General features: G+C 41.7%; 2 protein-coding genes across 8 annotated transcripts in view; both read right to left on the bottom strand.

Annotated features, from left to right (window-relative positions):
- LOC112160181 (mitogen-activated protein kinase kinase kinase kinase 4) overlaps positions 1 to 6,030 on the bottom strand; it is a 52,183-nt gene extending 46,153 nt beyond the window's left edge. For 6 of the 7 annotated variants that reach the window (XM_024294572.2, XM_024294575.2, XM_024294576.2 and 3 more), the window contains exons 1-2: positions 5,743 to 6,030; positions 5,351 to 5,416 (exon numbers count right to left, since the gene is read on the bottom strand). In XM_024294572.2, coding sequence (XP_024150340.1) covers positions 5,351 to 5,416; positions 5,743 to 5,799 — 123 coding nt within the window. In that variant the 5' untranslated portion in view covers positions 5,800 to 6,030. The remainder of the gene's footprint in view (positions 1 to 5,350; positions 5,417 to 5,742) is intronic. The other variant, XM_024294570.2, reaches the window with a different exon arrangement.
- Positions 6,031 to 10,690: 4,660 nt separating this feature from the next.
- chst10 (carbohydrate sulfotransferase 10) overlaps positions 10,691 to 18,622 on the bottom strand; it is a 15,871-nt gene continuing 7,939 nt past the window's right edge. Inside the window, exons 2-5 of the mRNA XM_024294516.2 lie at positions 15,086 to 15,189; positions 14,790 to 15,015; positions 14,382 to 14,487; positions 10,691 to 11,764 (exon numbers count right to left, since the gene is read on the bottom strand). Of these exons, the coding sequence (XP_024150284.1) occupies positions 11,212 to 11,764; positions 14,382 to 14,487; positions 14,790 to 15,015; positions 15,086 to 15,189 (989 nt within the window). The 3' untranslated portion in view covers positions 10,691 to 11,211. The remainder of the gene's footprint in view (positions 11,765 to 14,381; positions 14,488 to 14,789; positions 15,016 to 15,085; positions 15,190 to 18,622) is intronic.

Here is an 18,622-nt window from a genome sequence, read left to right as displayed (position 1 = left end):
ACTGTTGACCCCTGAACCTGGGTAAGATCTAAATAAGTGATGGACAGAAGGGGAGTTCAACTAGAGATTACTCTCCATTTCAGGACTCGTTTCCTTTCCGATAAGCTGACCAGCATGCTCTGAATAAATCCAGAGGATGGGAATAGTCGCAGCAGCACGTGACACGGATGGCCGTGCCTCGGCCCCCTGCCTCTCTGGGCTTTTCTACTTGATGCTGCCGCTGGACGCTGACCCAATTCTCACAGAGTACGACCCAAGAGACGCTGGGATGTAAGCGGCACAGACAGAGACGAGGAGAGCAGGCAGAGCTGTGTCAGCATAATCCCACCAGAAAAAAAGGAGTGGGAGCTTCAAAAGACGAGGGAGACTTTGAAACCTGAAGATGCGACCTATCGATCGCAGGGCAGCAGCTGGGAAGGATTAAACGGCGATGGTAGTGTTTCTCAACCCAACTTCCCTACTGACTTTTTCACTCATTCATTTGCTTGAAAAAGAAGGGATTCTTTCTGGAATTAAGTTAGACGGGGGACATTCTATCTGTCCCTTCAAAATAGTGCTGCCATAAACGATTATTTTAATAGGCAACTAATCACCGATTATTTTTCCTAAAATAGTCCAATAAGCTAGCAGAAAGCCATTATAACTTTCAACTTAACTACACTCTGACTCCATATAATATAAAGTAACGACTAATCAACTATTAAATTAGTCAACTATTTTAATAGTCGTCAATTAGACGACTAATCATGGCAGCCCTACTTCAACCAAAAGATTCCTACTTTACTACGAGACTGCCTGGTCTACAGGCGCCTTTGTATGCCGCCCCAACGCCACTCGAGGCACAATGAGCTCCAGCAGACAGTGTCGTACACCAGCAAACACAGGAAGTTTTGTTCCGGCAGTGGCCGGTCAGGGGACACTGTAAGTCTTGTGAAACCAATCAGAGAGAGGGGTCGCTGTGTGCGATTTATCTCATGTCCACCGCCTCAACGGGAGTTTGAGAGCGCCCTACACCCCCGTCCCCCAACTCTACCCAGCAGTCATTAATTAGGCAGGCGGGGGCACGGGTCAGTGCATCTGCAACAGCACTGGTTATTTACGCACATATTACATGGAGTAACAGGAATTCCTGCAAACCAAATGAGAATTACCAACATTCGGTTGGATTTTGTGACAAAGACGTCAGTCTTTAAAGGGTTTTCAGTGCTTTAGAAGAGACTCGAGCAGTTGTAGAACCCCTGAAGGCAGCTTGACAGGGGTCGATGAGGATTAACCTGAAGTCCTGCAGCCTCCCCCACCAGTGAGGCGAGTGGAACCCCTTCACTCTGAAATGCTGTTTCTTTGAAAGAAAAAAAAAAGATCTTTTCTTGCATGAGATCCTGTTTTAAGCATTAACCGTCTGTGCCCTGAGATCAACCGCAGTCCCATCAAACATTTGAAGAGAGTTTGCTTCTCCGGCCTGTCATGCACAGCTCACTCCCTGAGGACGCCTCTTCCTATTCTGAGAGTAGGGGCGAGGCTGCTGCTGAGGTTGGGGGGAGAAAACAAAAGAAGACGGAGGATAATACCACGGAGCTGTAGAAATCCAGCTCAATCTGGAGCTTTGCTCCGAGACGTTTGCCTCCAATACATCAAGCAAAGGCAGACGAAAATAGGGCAGAGCGCAAAAATCCAGCCCAGATTCTACTTTTGTGTGGTTTGGAGGGCGATAATTCAGCGTCTGACTGATGAAGCAGCTTCACATCGACTTTAAGACCTGCTGGGATTAAATCACAGATAGGTGCAGCCTCGACACACCCCGAGGATGCAAAGCATGCAGGTCAGCGGCGGCTGCTGGTGCTGACTGGACATCCAAATGACCCTTCCCAACAACCAGAATGTTTACGAAGAAAACTGACCGCTTTAAATAAATATCTCAATATTTTTTTATGTTTTTCAGTTAATTAGTTTGCTATAATTTTACAATAATCAGTCAAAAGATTCAATCGGTTACATTTTAGAACATTCTGAACAACAGATGTCAGGAAACACCGGTGGAGAGATGCGTTAGTGAAATTCATAAGTGCGTCTGCTGCAAAGCCCCAGTTCTACAGAAAACGTCCAGACCATGTTTGATCAGAGATAACCCTTTAATCACACACTAGTATAGACCCGCAGCCCGGCTCAATAACCAAATGCCTGCACAGCTAGCAATCCCAAAATCAAGCTAGCTAAACGGCAACAATTCGTTTTACTTCCTTCCTTGACATGTCCCTTTAAACCAGGGATCCTTTTCATGTGAGGGCCACATAACTCAAGAACTAGACCGAACAGCTCAGACAGCAGCTGAGAACGTTCTGCTGCATTAAAAATCCACTTTGATCTATTTTCAAAGCCTTCTCAGTGCTGTTTTTAAATATTTAATATGTCGTTTTTAGGACATAGTTTCTGCAGAGTGGCAAGAGTTCATTAGAAATTTGCCTCCCAAGTTGTGAGCAGGACTGTTAGACCTCTGTTGCTGAGAGTTCTCTGTTCACACTCTCTCCTGCTAGCTTACAGCCTCCAACAACCCCTAACCTAACATTAACAGTGCAATAAAAATGGCAACCAATATAGGAGCTTTGCTGTACAGTTTAGGGTCAGATGTCACTTCTAACGAGGAAAACAAAGATATGACGAGTTTTCTACGTCAAAAATTAGCTCTTTTTCAAACGCCATTTTTGTCATCACAATGATTTCATTTTAAAAAAAGACTCATGAATGCAGTTTTAATTATAATTTTCTTTAGATATGTCCTCCATCGTCAGATAAATGGCACAAGAACATGCTAAAAATTCCATTTTCATCAGCGTGGGTCTTTGAATTAGAGGTGAACCTGTGACTCTTCTTTAAATGAAGACTGTGTATCACGTCAATTAACCCTAACAGTCTTTTTCTAACTTGTATAATGCTGACAAAATAGATTTTTATGGAGAGTAAAATATTGAAGGTTATCTAAGATTTGAGTTGATTCATTCTGAAATAATATTCCTGCCTGTTTTTATTCATAGTTATGTTAAACAGATATGGTTTTAAAGTTTTAAAAACTGTCTTTCTGCTAGTTTTTTGGACTAGTTTGGCATTTACTAAGATTTTTAGGCTACTTTGGAGTTTAGCTAATATTTCAGCAACATATTAGCTGTTTTGGCTAACCGAAGTTTTGTTTTTTAGGCTAATTTTCATTTAGCCAATATTTTAGCTGGCTATTAACTTCAGCATTTGCAGCCATTACCTTCAGAGACTTCAGCTATCAACTTCAGCGTTTTCAGCTATGAACTTCAACATTTTCAGCTATTAGCTTCAACGTTTTCAGCCATTAGCTTCAATATTGTCAGCTATTAGCTTTATTGATTTCAGGTATCAACTTCAGCATTTTCAGCTGTCAACTTCTGCATTTTCAGCTATTAGCTTCACTGTTTTCAGCTATTAGCTTCATGGATTTCAGCAATTAGCTTCAATACTGTCAGCTATTAGCGTTATTGATTTCAACTATCAACTTCAGCGTTTTCAGCTACCAACTTTAGCGTTTTCAGTTGTCAACTTCAGCATTTTCGTCTATTAGCTTCAATGTTTTCAGCTATTAGCTTCGGTGATTTCAGCTACTGGCTTCAGTGATTTCAGCTATCAACTTCAGCGTTTTCAGCTATTAGATTCAGCATTTTCAGCTTAAGCATATTGAGCTATTAATTTCAACGTTTTCAACCGTCAACTTCAGCATTTTCAGATATTAGCTTCAGTGAATTCAGCTTTCAACTTTAGCGTTTTCAGCTATAAGCTTCACATCCCATCAAAGTCAACAAAAGCTTAAAAAAATTACAGAAAAAGTGTTAGCTACCCATTTTTTCATTGGATGTGGGTTTTCAGCTTGATAGGCATGTCAGTAATACCTGTGCCTTTATGTTGAATTTACAACTTTATTTAAAGTGGTGACATTACGTTCATAGAAACAAGAGGAAAAATAACAAACATGGGATGCAGTTTGACTGATCAGAGTGTGGAAAATTAAAAATTAGTGTCTAATTATAATGAAGATTCGTTTTCTGCTTGGTAATCTCAATTTTTATCATTCTTATTTTCCTAAAATCCAAGAACTGTGTATGTCATTCAATTGCTATCATGCTCAAGTGTGCTCCATGGGTTTCTGGACCCACGTTTCTGCTCAGCTTGTGAGGAGTGCTCTGCAGTGGGTCTAGAAAGCGCTGTGCTGTGTTTTCAGAGGTTGACTGTAATCTGGCACCCCTCCAGGGGGAAACTGCTGCCCACTTGGCAGAAAGCACAGCGTGAAAACGCCAGCAACACAGCGCGGCCCCGAAACCCTGACACGGCACTCGCAGCCTCGGAGGACAACCCTGAAGGATGTGCATCTCGGGACAGAGGGTCGGGACGCTTTTGACCCCCCAGCAGAGGTGGAGGAGCATCCATACAAGCAGGTTCTCCTTTCAGCAACAGTCCCACAGACTGCAAAGGGAAGGCTTCACCCGCCTCCAGTGAGAGCAGAGACTGATCACTCAGTCAGTTGGTTTTTAAGGCGCTGGAGACAAACGCCTCCTTTCTGCGGAGGCCGCCGGGGTCCAGGAGACCCAAACGAGTCCGGAGACAGACCCGGCTTTGTGCGAGCCGCTGGGGGTGGGAGGGGGGAGATTTCCCTCCCAAAGTGGACAGCTGCAGCCCTCCGCCCACCGGCCCAGGCAGCACCAACAGCTGATCGACAGGAAGCTGTAGCTGCGAAGCTTCTTAAACTCATGCAAACCACCCCCCCATGCAGAATTAGCCCTAAGCGGAGAAGGAGGGGGATTATTAGAGGCAAAAAAAGGAGAAGCTGTAATTCCCAATCCCACGTGCCGGGCTCAACGGCATCTGGTGGGAAGATAGCGAGCTAGGAAGTTGCAGCGGCAGCTGATTTCAGGTGTGTGGGGGGGATTACACGAGCACACAGATGTTTGCTCTGCGATTTGGGGCGGAGGGGGTTCAGAATGCAGGTCACTGGAGCACTATGGGCTGTCAGAGTTAAACGCTCAGGGGGGGTGGGGGGCATTAAGAATCAATGTTTTGCAAACTAGATTTCTATGGAGCTAAATTATATCCTTTTTAACTCCTTTTCAGACATTTAACAGCAGAATTTCTCTCAAACGTATCCCGGACAAACCCCCAGCTCCAGTTTCACCCAAGGTAGATGTCTGCAGAGGGTGAGGTTCATGTTCAACACCTCCCAGATGGATTCTGATCCTCCAAAAAAAAACATTCTTATTCTGTGTTGAAACACTGAAACAGCAGCCCTGATGTGCACCAAAGCTCAAAAACTCAAAAACAGGCCACTGAGCCTCCAACCAACCTTGTAGACCTGTCCATAGGTTCCATTTCCAACCACCTCCACCAGCTCGAATATCCCGGCTGGATCCTGCAAACGCAAAACAGGAAAAACAGAAGAGTTAGGAAATTACACACAAAAAAAATAAGGATAAACATCCATGGATTGTGTCCAGCGCGAGCCAGCTGTTGCGCCCTGGTCCCCCTTCATGCCAAACGCATCTCGAACAAAGGAAAAGCAGCCGCTGGCGACACCTCGCCGGGGCTCGCGCTCGTTTTCAGCCGCTTATTCCGAACAATAGAACCCCCCGAAGACCAGAGGGAGACTCGTTCGTGTTCGCCGAACTCAAACCAGTCCGTTTTTACCGAGAAACGCCGTTAAAGAGCCACAAAAGAATCGAGAGAAAAAATACTCACCCGCAATGAAGCCAAGTCTATGTCTACCAGACTTTTAGCTGGGGAGTCGTTCGCCATCTTTCGAATAAAAGCCGGAGCTTCGCTCACACTTTCGCAAAAAACGCCCGCTGGGTCATCGGCGACGGGTCCGTCCGGTTAGGCGCCGAACAGGACGGCCGGGGTTCCGCTCTCCGGGATCCGCTGTACGGCAGCTAACGGTCGGGCGCCGCTACTCCATGTTGAGGTGGCAGCGGGCTCCGTGCTCGCTGCTCCTCCGCCGATTACGTCAAGCTTAGCGGAGCGTGCTACTTCCGGTCAGCGATTTCACAATAAAACGAAGAACACGTGTATAGGATTTAATTTGTTATTACTTCTCTTTATATATAATAAATAGCATAATTCCTCAATGATTTGAGTTTTTGTTTAGTTGTAAATGTAATCAAATTGTGTCTGCAATATACCATCAATCACAACATATGATGAGTGTTGACTCAACAATCTTGCCTGAACTGGTTTCTCATTATGTTTCAGGGATGTATACACATCTATTTAACACAGGTAATTTAATTTTTTGGGGGGAAAAAATAAACAAATAAAAATACGAAGCTGAAGTTATAAAGTCCCAGTTATCACAAATAATTTGTGTTTGGTCCAAATTATTTAAAAAAGTTAACCAAAAGTTATGCTCTTTGTCAATCTTTTATTGTGTATTCATTTACTTTTTTCTTAAACTTGCTTTTAGCTGTTTTGATTATGTTTAGTTTAAATTTACAATGCTTTGTTCAGTTTGTAATTGTGTTAAAGCACTTTAACTAAATATGATGATTCTGATCATATTTTATGTATTTAATCTACATCTATTTTTTTCTACAATATTTTAGATTTGATCACATATTATTACTCTCACAAATCTTATTTTATTTTTGGCTACTTTTCAAACAACCTTTAAATCTCTCTTTTTTTAATTTTCAGATAATTTCAGAACATTAGTTGTTGGCATAATGGGGTTGAAATAATACAAATCCTTTTAACTAAACTCTTTATTGACAAATTTAATGGATTCAAAGTGCAATGTGCTGTATATAAAATATTTACCAATACACATATTTATGTAAACATACATGTAAATGTACAAATAAGTAGGCCTACAAATGTGTCTATTTATGATTAAGAACAATAACAATAACATCATTCATTTATGTATGTATTACTTTCTAATTGTTGTTTTTCCAATTAAGTTTGATATATTATTGTATATTTGTGGATTTCTCTTGTTTGTCTTCTTTATTATTTTTAATCGATTGAAATAAACAACCCCCAAATCCTAATACTCATCATTGAGGTTAGAGACACAAAAGGTGACAGTGTGAATAGTTTCACTTTTATTCTGAAAGTGAAACTCATACTTCCGCTTTCCTCGAGCTCTCTCCAGCACTTGACACAGATTCGGTTGAGAACGGCACAAACACAGGAAGCCGGTTGGCTGCGCGCAGACAGAACGAGGCCGGGCCTGGGCTCGTGCCGATGATGAAGAAGCCCGAACCTGGTGATGACCCGCCGGCAGCCGGATCCACGTCTGCACGCCGGAGGCAGACGGTCTGCTGCAGACATGGGACGAACGTCTCACGTCTGAGTCAATATTGATACCGAGGGTGTGGCAGGTGATGCTGTTTGTTGATGCAGCGGACACCTGGATCTGGAGACAAACAGACCTCTAGCACGTTTTTGCCCTCGGTAGTGACTTGCAGGATTGATCCCTATAGAACAGGGGTGTCAGACTCTCTCCCACAAGGGGTCAAAATCCAAACACACCTTTAGGTCGCGGGCCGAACATTTATTGAAAATTCTAAAACAAAATTTTAAAACTTTAAAACAGTAACCTTTTAACATAATCATGAATTAAATATATCGCATTACCTGCAATATTACTGTTGTAAATGGTTTAAGCTGAATTTGGCTGCTGAGGATGCTAGTGCTGATAGCTGAAGATGGTGAAGTTGATAGCTAAAAATGCTGAAATTGATAGCTAAAAATGCTAAAGCTAATAGCTGAAAACACTGAATCTGATACCCAGCTAAAATATTAGCTAAATGCCAATTAGCCTAATAAACTAAAAAAATAAATAAAAATACGTAGGTTAGCCGAAGCAGCTAGCATGTAGCTAAAAAATAGCTAAACTTGAAAATATCCTAAAAAAACGAAAAAAAAAAGCCTAAATTAGCCAAAACAACTAGTGTGTAAATATTGGCCTAACTCCAAAAAGCCTAAAGAAATTCTAAAGAGAAAAGCCCAAATTAGCCAAAATAGCTAACATGTAGCTAAAATATTAGCTAAACTCCAAAACAGCCTATATAACTACAAAAAAGCCTATGTTAGCCAAAACAGATAGCATGTAGCTGAAATATTAGCCAAACTCCTAAACAGTCTATAAAACAAAAAAAGCCAAAATAGCTAACATGTAGCCGAAGTATTAGCCAAACTCCGAAATAGCCTACAAAAAATATTAGTAAATGCCAAAATAGTCCAAAATGCTAGCAGAAAGACAATTCAGAGGTCAAAGGTTTCATGTAGATCTTCACCAGGTTCTCGCTGTAGCTGATAGTTTGGTCCATCCCTCCATGGAGATCTTCTGGGATGTTTTAGGGTTGAAGAAAACTCTCTGCAGATTTTCCAGAGACCGGTCAGAAAACTCTATAAACTTGAAATTCTTTTTTGCTTAAATGTTTCATGGTTGCCGCGGCGATGTGTTTAAGGATAATTGCCTTGTTTTGTCCTAAATGTTCTCAATCGTCTCAGTCCTTTTGCAGAAAAGCTGCTTCAAACCATGATGCTTCCACCCTCATGCTTCACAGTGGTGTTGGGGCTTAAACTCAACATTCTTCCTCCTCCAGACATGCGAGGGGGATTTATGTCATGTGGTCATTCGTTTGTCTCATCTGATCACATGACCAACCCTCCTCTGGATCGTCCAGACGTTCCCTGGAGAACTTAAGGCATGTTTGGACATGTTTGGGTTTAAATCTTACCGGATTTGAATTCACAATGACGTCATGTGTTACCATAGTGACCTTTGTTATTGTGGTCCTTGCTCTCTTCAGGTCACTGACCAGTTCCCCCACAGTTCTCAAGGTCATTTGTTCCACCAGGTGAGATCTTTCATGGAGCTCCAGGTGGATGGAGATTCCCATTTAAAAAAAAAATAAATGTTCCAACAGTTTTCAATCTAAGCTACTTACTTATCATAGAATGGTTCATCCCAGTCTGGTTCAGGTCTACAACCTTGTCCCTGGTGTCCTGCGATAGCTCTTTGGTCTTGGTTGAGAGGTTGCTTTCTGACTGTTTAAGGGTGTGGACAGGTGTCTTTTATACTGATTAAAGTTGGGATCGACACAGGTGGGTGATAGGAAACCTTTTTAAAGAAGTAATATATTTGTGATTGAAACACTTAACGGACCGTCTAGTGTTCTCCGCAGTAGCACGGATGTAGTTCATGGAACATTCCAGCATCTTCTCCCACAAAGCGCCTCCAATTATTTATTTATTTTGTCTTTCAAAATGAGTTGAGCAAACACAGGGAGCAAAGCTCCAGACGTTTGGCTTCACATTCAAATGACAAAAACAGGATGAACCGGTCCGGGAAGCCCAAGGAGCGTAATCTGACAGCGAGAAACACAAACATGCAACGACAGACCCCGAGGACGCTTTAGCGAGACCAGAAGAGCATCAATCTGTCACAGTTTGACAAATTGATGCTCAAATGTTCTCCACACACTTCTGTATGAAGGCTTTTATTGGTCAGAGCGTCTGCAGATTCATTACCCCATAGATTCTACCCGCCATGCATGGAAGATGTAGTGTGCAACACTGCCACCTTGTGGAGGGTTCATCTAACTGCAACCTCGGATTCAAAATTACTGAAAATTTTAGGACTCAGTTTGTTGAAAATATTATATTTTGATGCTACTTTTTAAGATGATTTACTGATATATTCATATTTAATATCCGCAGATGCCAATACTAGAAAACACCAATAATTCTACTTTTTTTAAAGAGGTCCGTACAAAGAAAAAAGGGGTTTTGCAGCATTTTACACAGGAAATGTCACTGAGGCTTTTCAAAATAAAAATATCTGAATAAAATATACCAAAATTGCTAAGAAAACAGTTTTTATTACAAAATTGAACAAAAAATATTTGGGTATTTAAATAAATATTAAGTGCAGGCTCTTTTTAAAGGAAATATCAGCTTAATTATTAGATTTGATGAACTCAACTAATAGTCAGAATCCTATCAAAATATGAAGTTAATAAAATAAAATAAAATGGTCTGGAGGGCCGGATATAATTACCCGGAGGGCCAGATCCGGCCCCCGGACCGTGACTTTAACACTTGGTGTAAAGAAAAGAATGAATGTGGCTATGTATGCTCTTTCAGCATGACAACGATCCCAAACACACTGCTCGGGTAACGAAGGATTTATTGACTAAATCCTTAATTTCCATCATTTTTTGTTTTCAAATAAATTATTTTAAAATCAGATTGCGATTTTATGGATTTTCTTTTTCTAATTTTGACTCTCATAATTGAGATGTAATGAAAATTACAGGCCTCTCTAATCCTTTTAAGAAAGATAACTTGCATAATTGGTCAATGACTAAATACTTTTTTGTCCCACTGTAACTGAAGCTATTCAGCTTTAATCTCCGACAATTCTCTTCTATTATTAACCTCTTCTATTTAACTTTGCAGGGTTTTTTTCTGTCAAGATCTTATTTCCACTCAATTACATTTATATTTTTGGGATTTATGTTCTTCTGTTGATTTCTGATTTTAAAAGTGTTCTTTATTTCAGCTTTCTCCAGTTCTTTTAGTGTCTAACAGTGCAGCTGCCAGCTTTTACACACATTTGCACAGGAAATGTTTTCTCACGTTTATGGACTTTTCACAGCCCCACCTCTGACAATAAAAAAACATTTCAGCTTCAAACTTTATTATAAACCCGTGCTGTCTCTGAAGCCCGATAATCCGGCTGTTTCACAATGCAGCTCGTGTCTAAACATCACGTACAAATGCTGAGTCATGTTTGAATGATACAAAAACGTCTGATGCTGCTCCTTCATTAGTGTTGGAATAAAAACATCTACGGTTAACTCAAACACATATTCATATGTTAAAAAGTACGTCTGTGCTTTGCAGTAAAGGCAAAATCAAATCAAAGAACCTCCTGGTCCGGTCACGGGATTTACAAAATAAAAGCACAGAAAGGACGAGTACAAATTAAAGACACAAAGTGTTAAAAGTTGTAAACGATACAGTGCAAAGTAACAAGTACAGCCCCCAGCTGAAGAGGAGAACCCATATTAAATACACAGCAGAAAAGGAGTTATAATAACTTAAACGTGAACCGTCGTTCCTATAAATAAGTTAAAAAAGAGTTCCTACACGCGTCAGGCACTACCTAAAACTTCAGTTTTTATCAAAACGACTCGTTTACTGCAGGAGGAAGTCTGGGCTGGAGTATCCGAACATGTGGAAGTCGCCCTGGTAACGCGCGTACAGGCGCCGGACGTCCCGCTTGCTGATGCCTGAGAAGTAGTGCTCCACCTTGCTGCGGTTGTAGCGCGTGATTCCCGGCGGGATGGCCGGGTACGACACCAGCCCCTCGATGCCGGCGGCTCTGAGGATGTGCCGGGCGTCCTGCTCCAGCGTCTCGTGGTGGCCCACCACGTTGTACCTGATCTCACACGGCGCGCACAGCTCCGCGTAGGTCACCCAGTGGATGATGGACTCGCCGAACTTCTGGTCCAGGTGGCGTCGGCCTTCGGCGTCGCCTAGGTAACGGACGAAGTCTTCGAAGTGCAGGCCGGAGGCGGCGCTGTCGCTGTCGCGGTGGCTCTTGCGGTACTTCCTGATGATGACCGGAGCGATGTCGTGCTTGTACCACGGCTCGAACCGGGGGTTCTTCCCAAACTTATCTTTGAAGGCAGAAATGAGACGCTCGAAGGGATCCCTCACGATGAAGAACTTGAAGTAAGTGTTCAACCTGGAGAGGAAGGAAAGACGTCTGATCAGGAAGTCCATTTTCCTCACAGTTTTAACAGAGAAAATCAGAAAAGAAAACCTCAGAAGACTCTCCAGGATTTTGCCTCCATGACTGCTTGCGTGTGGGAGGAGCTACAGTCAAAACCTTTTATGGACCCCATCACAAAGGAAGCAAAACGATGAGATGATGAAGGATCAGGTTTATTTATTGTAAAGAGCTGTTCAAAAGCACCGGTGCACGCCTCCACGAAACCACCCAGAGGTTTTTCCAGTGAGCCGCCACACATCGTGGCAGAAGAACGCCACTGCTCCATCACGTGGGAGGGGCTTATAGCAGCAGTAAAAAGAATTTAAAGAAGTAAATTCTGACAAACCCAGCTGCTCTTTTTTGTTATAAAATTTATATTTCAAGATGCAATTTTTCATAATGCATTTTGTGTATTTTATGCATCCTGATTATTTTCTTATAGATATCTTGAGTTCTCCAAGAACCATCAATACGAGGCAGAGACACTTGATTGGTTAGAATCTAGACCAATCAGCATGAACCCTCTTGTCTGTGATTGGCTGTTTGGAGGCACAAATATTACACTTAACTCTGAGTTCTGAACACAAAATCAAGGATAGGGCGAAAGCGAGATGAGGCAAAACGCATACGGAAACTCATTTGTGCCACAAACACAAAAATATTTTTTGAAAGCAAAAAAACTGTTTCCAAATGAAAAAAAAAAATTTAAAGCAAAAAAAAGGTTTCCAAACGCAAAAATATTTTTTGAAAGTAAAAAAGTTTCAAACACAAAAAATATTTTTGGCAAAAAGAAGGTTTACAAACGCAAAACTATTCTTTAAAACAAAAAAAATTGGCAAATGCAAAAATATTTTTTTTTTTGCAAAAAAAACTTATAATTAGGGCTGTCAGATTTGTCGCGTTAAAAACGCATTAATCTGACGTGTGCTTGACGCCGACAATTTTTTTGACGCATTAATCGCGGATTTTCTCATACGTGCCTTTCCATCCCCCGCGCGCGCGGGCGTCCCGCCCTTTAACTCACTGGCTGCTCTCACTAGATCAGAGGCGGGTCTCCAACCACCGAGCTGCGAGCTAAAACTGGCCGGCGCTAGGACCTGGAGAGCTCCTGCACCCTAACCCGGCTCTGGTTCATGTCCAGTACCACGTCTGGTGGTACCGGCTCGCGTCCGGCGCCGGGAGCTGCGGACCCCCGACGTTCCGAACAGCAAGCTGACCGGGGGACGTTTTAAATGTTCTGGAGGTTTAAGCGTGATCCAGCCCCAGCATAGCGGTCTGTCTGCCGGCATATTCATGGCGTGAGCTCCGCTGGACACGTCGGTGCATCGAGCTGCAGCCAGAGAACGCGGCGGCAGTAACAGACTGTCAAACTATCCACAGAGTATCCCGCTTTTCTCAGTCTTTAATGTTTTAAAAAACAAAAGTTAATTGGAAATGATAAATCTCTATTTCATTTATTAGTGTAGTTCAGCAGAGGAGGAAAAGATTTGGTCCTGACAAAAAATGAACATGAAAGTGTTATGGAAATGTTATTTTTGATGTTTTTTTTGTTTTATTTTACTGAACGTTGATTGAAGTTTTGAATTTAAAATGTTAGGCATTTTATGTTACAGCCTTTGATTGTTAAGAAAGTTTATCTCAATACAATGTTACAAAATAAAGTATTTCTGATGAAAACTATAAATTTTGTCATTCTTGTTTTCATAATTAATGTAGAACTGCTAAATTCCACGAAGCACACATTTTTTTTCCTTAAAAAAAAGCCACATGTAAATTTGCGATTAATCGCGAGTTAACTCTGGACAAAATACGATTAATCATGATTAAAAATTTTAATCACCTGACAGCTCTACTTATAATGCAAAAATAATATTGTGAAAGCACAAAAAACCAGTTTGCAAACGCAAAATTATCTTTTGACAGCATAAAAAGTTTTCAAATGCAAAATACATTTTTAAGGCAAAAAAAAAGTTTGTACGACAGAATATTGGAGCCACCAAAAAAAAGTAATATTACGCTCTTTTTTTCTCGTAAATTGAATCCTTTAAATCTGGTAAACTCAAAGGAGAACATTTGTAAATTTAGCCTATGAGTTTTAGTTTTTAAGTCATAAATATATGACTTTTATCTCGTAAATTTACGAGATACAAAGTCATAAAATATAAAAAAAAGTTTGTAAACTGGCCCCAATACCCCATCGTAAGTCAATGAATGCAAAATTATTTTTAAAAGGAAATAAAGTTTTTGAATGAAAATTATATATATTTTAATTTGCAAATTATGATGTTTTATTCTGAACACAATTTTGAATATTTGGATCTCAAAACTGTGACTTGGCACAAAAATCTCTCCATAAAATCCAGGAGGGAGTGACTCGCCTTATAACACCTGCAAGGAATGCAATAAATAAGAAATGTAATAAAAATGGTAAATAATCAGCTAAATGACAACCAATAACTGGAGTGAGAGATTCAACATGAACCATTATCCATCCGAGCTTAAGATTTGATTATTTTTGTAATAGAAGTGACTAGACTTCTAAGATGTGCAATTTGTTTCGTGGAGGACGCCGTCGAGTGGCGATCCCAACCTGAGGGTTATCTCCTGCGGCGTGAAGGAGGAGAGGCGGGGCAGGCCGTTCTTCTCGTGGTCGTGGACCAGGCTCTCTGGGATTTCCTCCACGGTGGAGAACCCTCCTGCCAAGAGGATATTCAGAGATCACCATCAGGGCGGGAACACAGCAGAAATGGTGCTATAAAAACACATTAAAGATAACAGAAGCCATCTTCTTCCATTGGCAGGAACTCGTATTAAAACAAAGTTCTTATCTCTGGTTTCAGGTTCAAAGCTCAGTGTTCATAAGGACTGGCCCAACTTTATTTTTGTCTTTTACAAACCAATAACTTTTTATTCTCTGTGAATCCCTTCCTGATCTCCTTTTAATGTCTTCTTCCTTCATATGAATGAAAATGCTTCTGGAAACGGCGTGCCGTCTCACCGTTGAGCACGATGAAGACCTTCTTCCACTGCGTGTTGCCCACTTTGGGCGTCTGGCAGAACAGCAGCTTGTGCTTGTCGCAGACGAAGATCCGGTCCAGGACGAACTTGGTGATGGAGACGTGAGTCAGGCCGCCGAGGCTGGCGTTTCTGCACGCCGCCGACAGCCGCTCGTTCCTCCGGTCCGACACAAGCTCCCAATCGGTCTCCCGGGGATCGGCGGAGGGCTGGAAGCCACACGGGGTTTTAGTGGCTCGTAGACCGCTGAGGTGGGGTTTGATTTTAAAGAGGGCTCACCTGATGGGACGGCCTGACGGCGGGTTTCTCCGGGACGGTTACAGGGCCGGCCTTCATCTTGGAGCCTGCTATCGTCCAACTTTGACCGGTTCTCTCTGCATAATCTGAGATAAAAAACAAAGGATTTCACGAGGCGGAAAACTTGACGTCACAACGTCCTGAACTCAAGTCTGGAGTGTTACTGTTTTGTAATACTGTTTGTAATCACTTACCACCCCACAAAGCTAGGGGGCGTTCTACTCCGATAGAAGGAGTCGTTGGGGCATGTGAGGGTGGGGGTTTCCGGTTGTGAGACGTTGTGTCGGTACGATGTGAAAGTGAATAAAAGTCGCAGAGGATGGTTAGTAACTACAGAGTCCCTCCAGCATTCGAAGAAGGAAAGGCTTACAAAAACTGGAAGAATGAAGTCGCTATTTGGACAAGAGTCACGGACCTGGAAAAAAAGAAGCAAGCTCTTGCGGTGGCTCTGGGTCTATCGGGCAGAGCGCGGGAAACGGCGACGGAAATTCCGGTAGATGAACTGAACGTTGACACGGGAATGGATGTTTTGTTCGCTAAGCTTGATGACATGTTCTTAAAAGAGGAAAAAGACCGAATATACGAGGCATATGCTAACTTCGATCGCATAATGAAAGACGCTAACATGTCTATGGCGGACTATATCATCGAGTTTGAACAACGCTATTCGCGCATGCGCAAATACAAGATGGAGCTGCCGGATGCCGTCTTAGCTTTTAAGCTGCTGGATACTGCGTGCTTGGATACGACAGATAAACAGTTGGCGCTTACAGCGTGCATGGATTTGACTTTTGTCTCTATGAAGTCAGCTTTGAAGAGGATATTTGGTGCAAACAAAACCACAACAACAGAAAGTATAAAACAAGAAACAGTATTTGCAACGGAGCAGCGCAGAGGAAAGGAAAAGCCGTGGATGAGAAACACACGACAGCAAACACCTCTGCCGGGTTCAAACCCACTGGATAAATATGGACGAAGATCGAAATGTGCAGTGTGCCAAAGTACTTTTCATTGGGCCAAGGACTGTCCACACAAAGGTGAATGTGTAAAATTAACTGAAGTCCAAACAGAAGTTGAAGAGTGTAATGTCACCCTGTTCACAAAAGAGGCACTCACAGATGCAGAAATCTTCATGACAGAATGTTTTGGCTCAGCTATCATTGACACCGCTTGCACTCGCACAGTATGTGGACAAAAATGGCTGGATAACTACAGCAGTGCATTAGGAAAGAAAAGTGTGACAGCAATAAGACAATCAGAGGAGCAGAGTCGCAGACCCTTCAAGTTTGGAGATGGACAAGTGGTTTATTCTGTAAAAAAGGTAAAGTTGCCAGCAAAAATTGGTCGCACAAAGTGTAATATTGACGCAGAAGTTGTGCCTGTTGACATTCCCCTCCTTTTAAGTAAGACCTCGTTAAAAAGAGCAGGGACGGTTCTAGACATGGAAAAGGACAGTGCAGTGATGTTCAATCAGCCTATTAGGCTTGACTTTACAAGTTCAGGACATTATTGTGTAAACATTGTGAATCCTGAAGAGAAGAAATCTGCAGATATGGATCAGATAATGACTAATGCTGAAGAAATATTGAAAGTCACAGACAAAATGAACACCAATGAGAAGATGAAAGTTTTAGAGAAACTTCATAAGCAATTTGGACATGCTTCTACTGAAAAACTGAGAAGACTTCTGAACAGTTCTGGCAACACAGACGGAGAGTGCAACAGCTTGTTGGAAAAAATTTTAAGTCAATGTGAAACATGTCAAAAACATACTAAAGTTAAACCAAGACCTGCTGTCGGGTTGCCTTTAGCATCAACATATAATGAGACTGTTGCTGTGGATCTGCATGAGCTTGAACCAGGGGTGTGGTACCTACTAGGGGTGTGCCAAATAGGGCTGCCACAAACGATTATTTCAATAGTCGACTAATCTCCGACTATTTTTTTCGATTAGTCGACTAATCAGTTCGTGCGGCGACTGGATGTAAAACACTCATCTTAACCATCATTATCTTTAAACTTGAGGTCTTTAAGCTATATTCTAACTAAAATAAAGACAATAGTTTATTAATCTTTTAATGAATCATGCAGGTTTTGTCCTTCATTTGTTTCTGGCATTAAAACAAGACTTAAATCAAATAATGCAATCCGAATCAACAACAGAAAACTCTTTCAAACCCTGCAATTCTTTTTAAAGCTTTAAAACATATATTTAATAAAACATTTATAAAGTATTTCAAAAGCTATTAGCAGATATAACACTCAAAATATTTGCTCACTGAGGCCCATTTATTAAAGCAAAACACTAATAACATTTTGAACTGAAGATTTCCTATATAAAACCTGAGGATGCCTATAGAAACAAAGAAAATAAATAAAAAGGGGGAAATTTATATTTTAAAAAGGGAGAAAAGCAGGAGATGTTAGAATGTACATCAGTACTTTCATTCTTTCACTACCTACATCCACTGCACATGCGCAGACCGATACTTCATATTGTTCAGTTTGGGGGAGAACCCTTAAATCTGTGTTACTTCTTTAATGTTGTGTTGTTTTGCTGTTTGTTGTTGTTTTTGTGACTTTAAGTTACATTTACTTGTAGCTTAATGCAGATAATGTAATGCTACACTTGTAAACTTAGCTCTGGACTTTTAGGTGAGCTCCTTCACTTCTGGGACTCGTAGTTTTAAATCGTTCCATAACTCTGCTGCAGATCCGTACCGACACACAGCCTCTCTGTCTGCGCGGTGAATGTTTCATAATCCGTTCTTTGAACCGGACGACGTGATCCCGGCGGAATATGAATGAAGCCTTGGACGAGCGGTTCATTTCCAGTGTAAACTCATTATCCGCGCCGTCCTCCCGGCGTTTGGTTAGAAGAGCGCAGATTATGAAACGTTCACTATGCAGACAGAAGCGCCGTAGACACGGATCTGCTGCAGATCTTCTGGTTCATCTCCAAACAGCGCAGTAATGACAGCCGCGGCGGAGCTAGCTGTGTTAACGCCGATGTTAGCTTAGCTAGACGAAGCTCTCTGTTCAGCGTGATCAAACTCAGTCTCAACATGCTTCATCTTCAGGTGATCATTTATCGCCATAGTGCTCTCATGGAACACAAATTCTGTCTTGTAGAAATTACATTTAACACTTTTTCCTCTTTTATTTTCCTTTTGCTTCCCACATTTTCGAGCGAGCGTGTTGTTATGAGCCTACCGAGAACTTCCTGTGACGTCATTGCTGACGGATTAGCACCACTGCGCATGTGTGACAAAGAGAATGGCAGACCCCCGCAATAGAAGGCACGAACCGTAGTTTTAAGATCAAAAGAAGGAAAAAACAAACAAAAAAAGACGCTTCGACGACCAAAATAGTTGTCGACTATTTTAATAGTCGATTAGTCGTCGATTAGTCGAATAATCGTGGCAGCCCTAGTGCCAAAATATCGATATTGCGATATATCGCGATATTTAGTCCTGCGATCGATTCTTGATGGGTTCTCACCAAGTATCGATATTATAT

This window comes from Oryzias melastigma, linkage group LG2 (genome assembly GCF_002922805.2).
Source record: "Oryzias melastigma strain HK-1 linkage group LG2, ASM292280v2, whole genome shotgun sequence".
In the NCBI taxonomy this organism is placed as follows: Eukaryota; Metazoa; Chordata; class Actinopteri; order Beloniformes; family Adrianichthyidae; genus Oryzias; species Oryzias melastigma.
The sequence above is the reverse complement of the archived record's forward strand: the minus strand, read 5'-3'. Positions and strand labels throughout refer to the sequence as shown.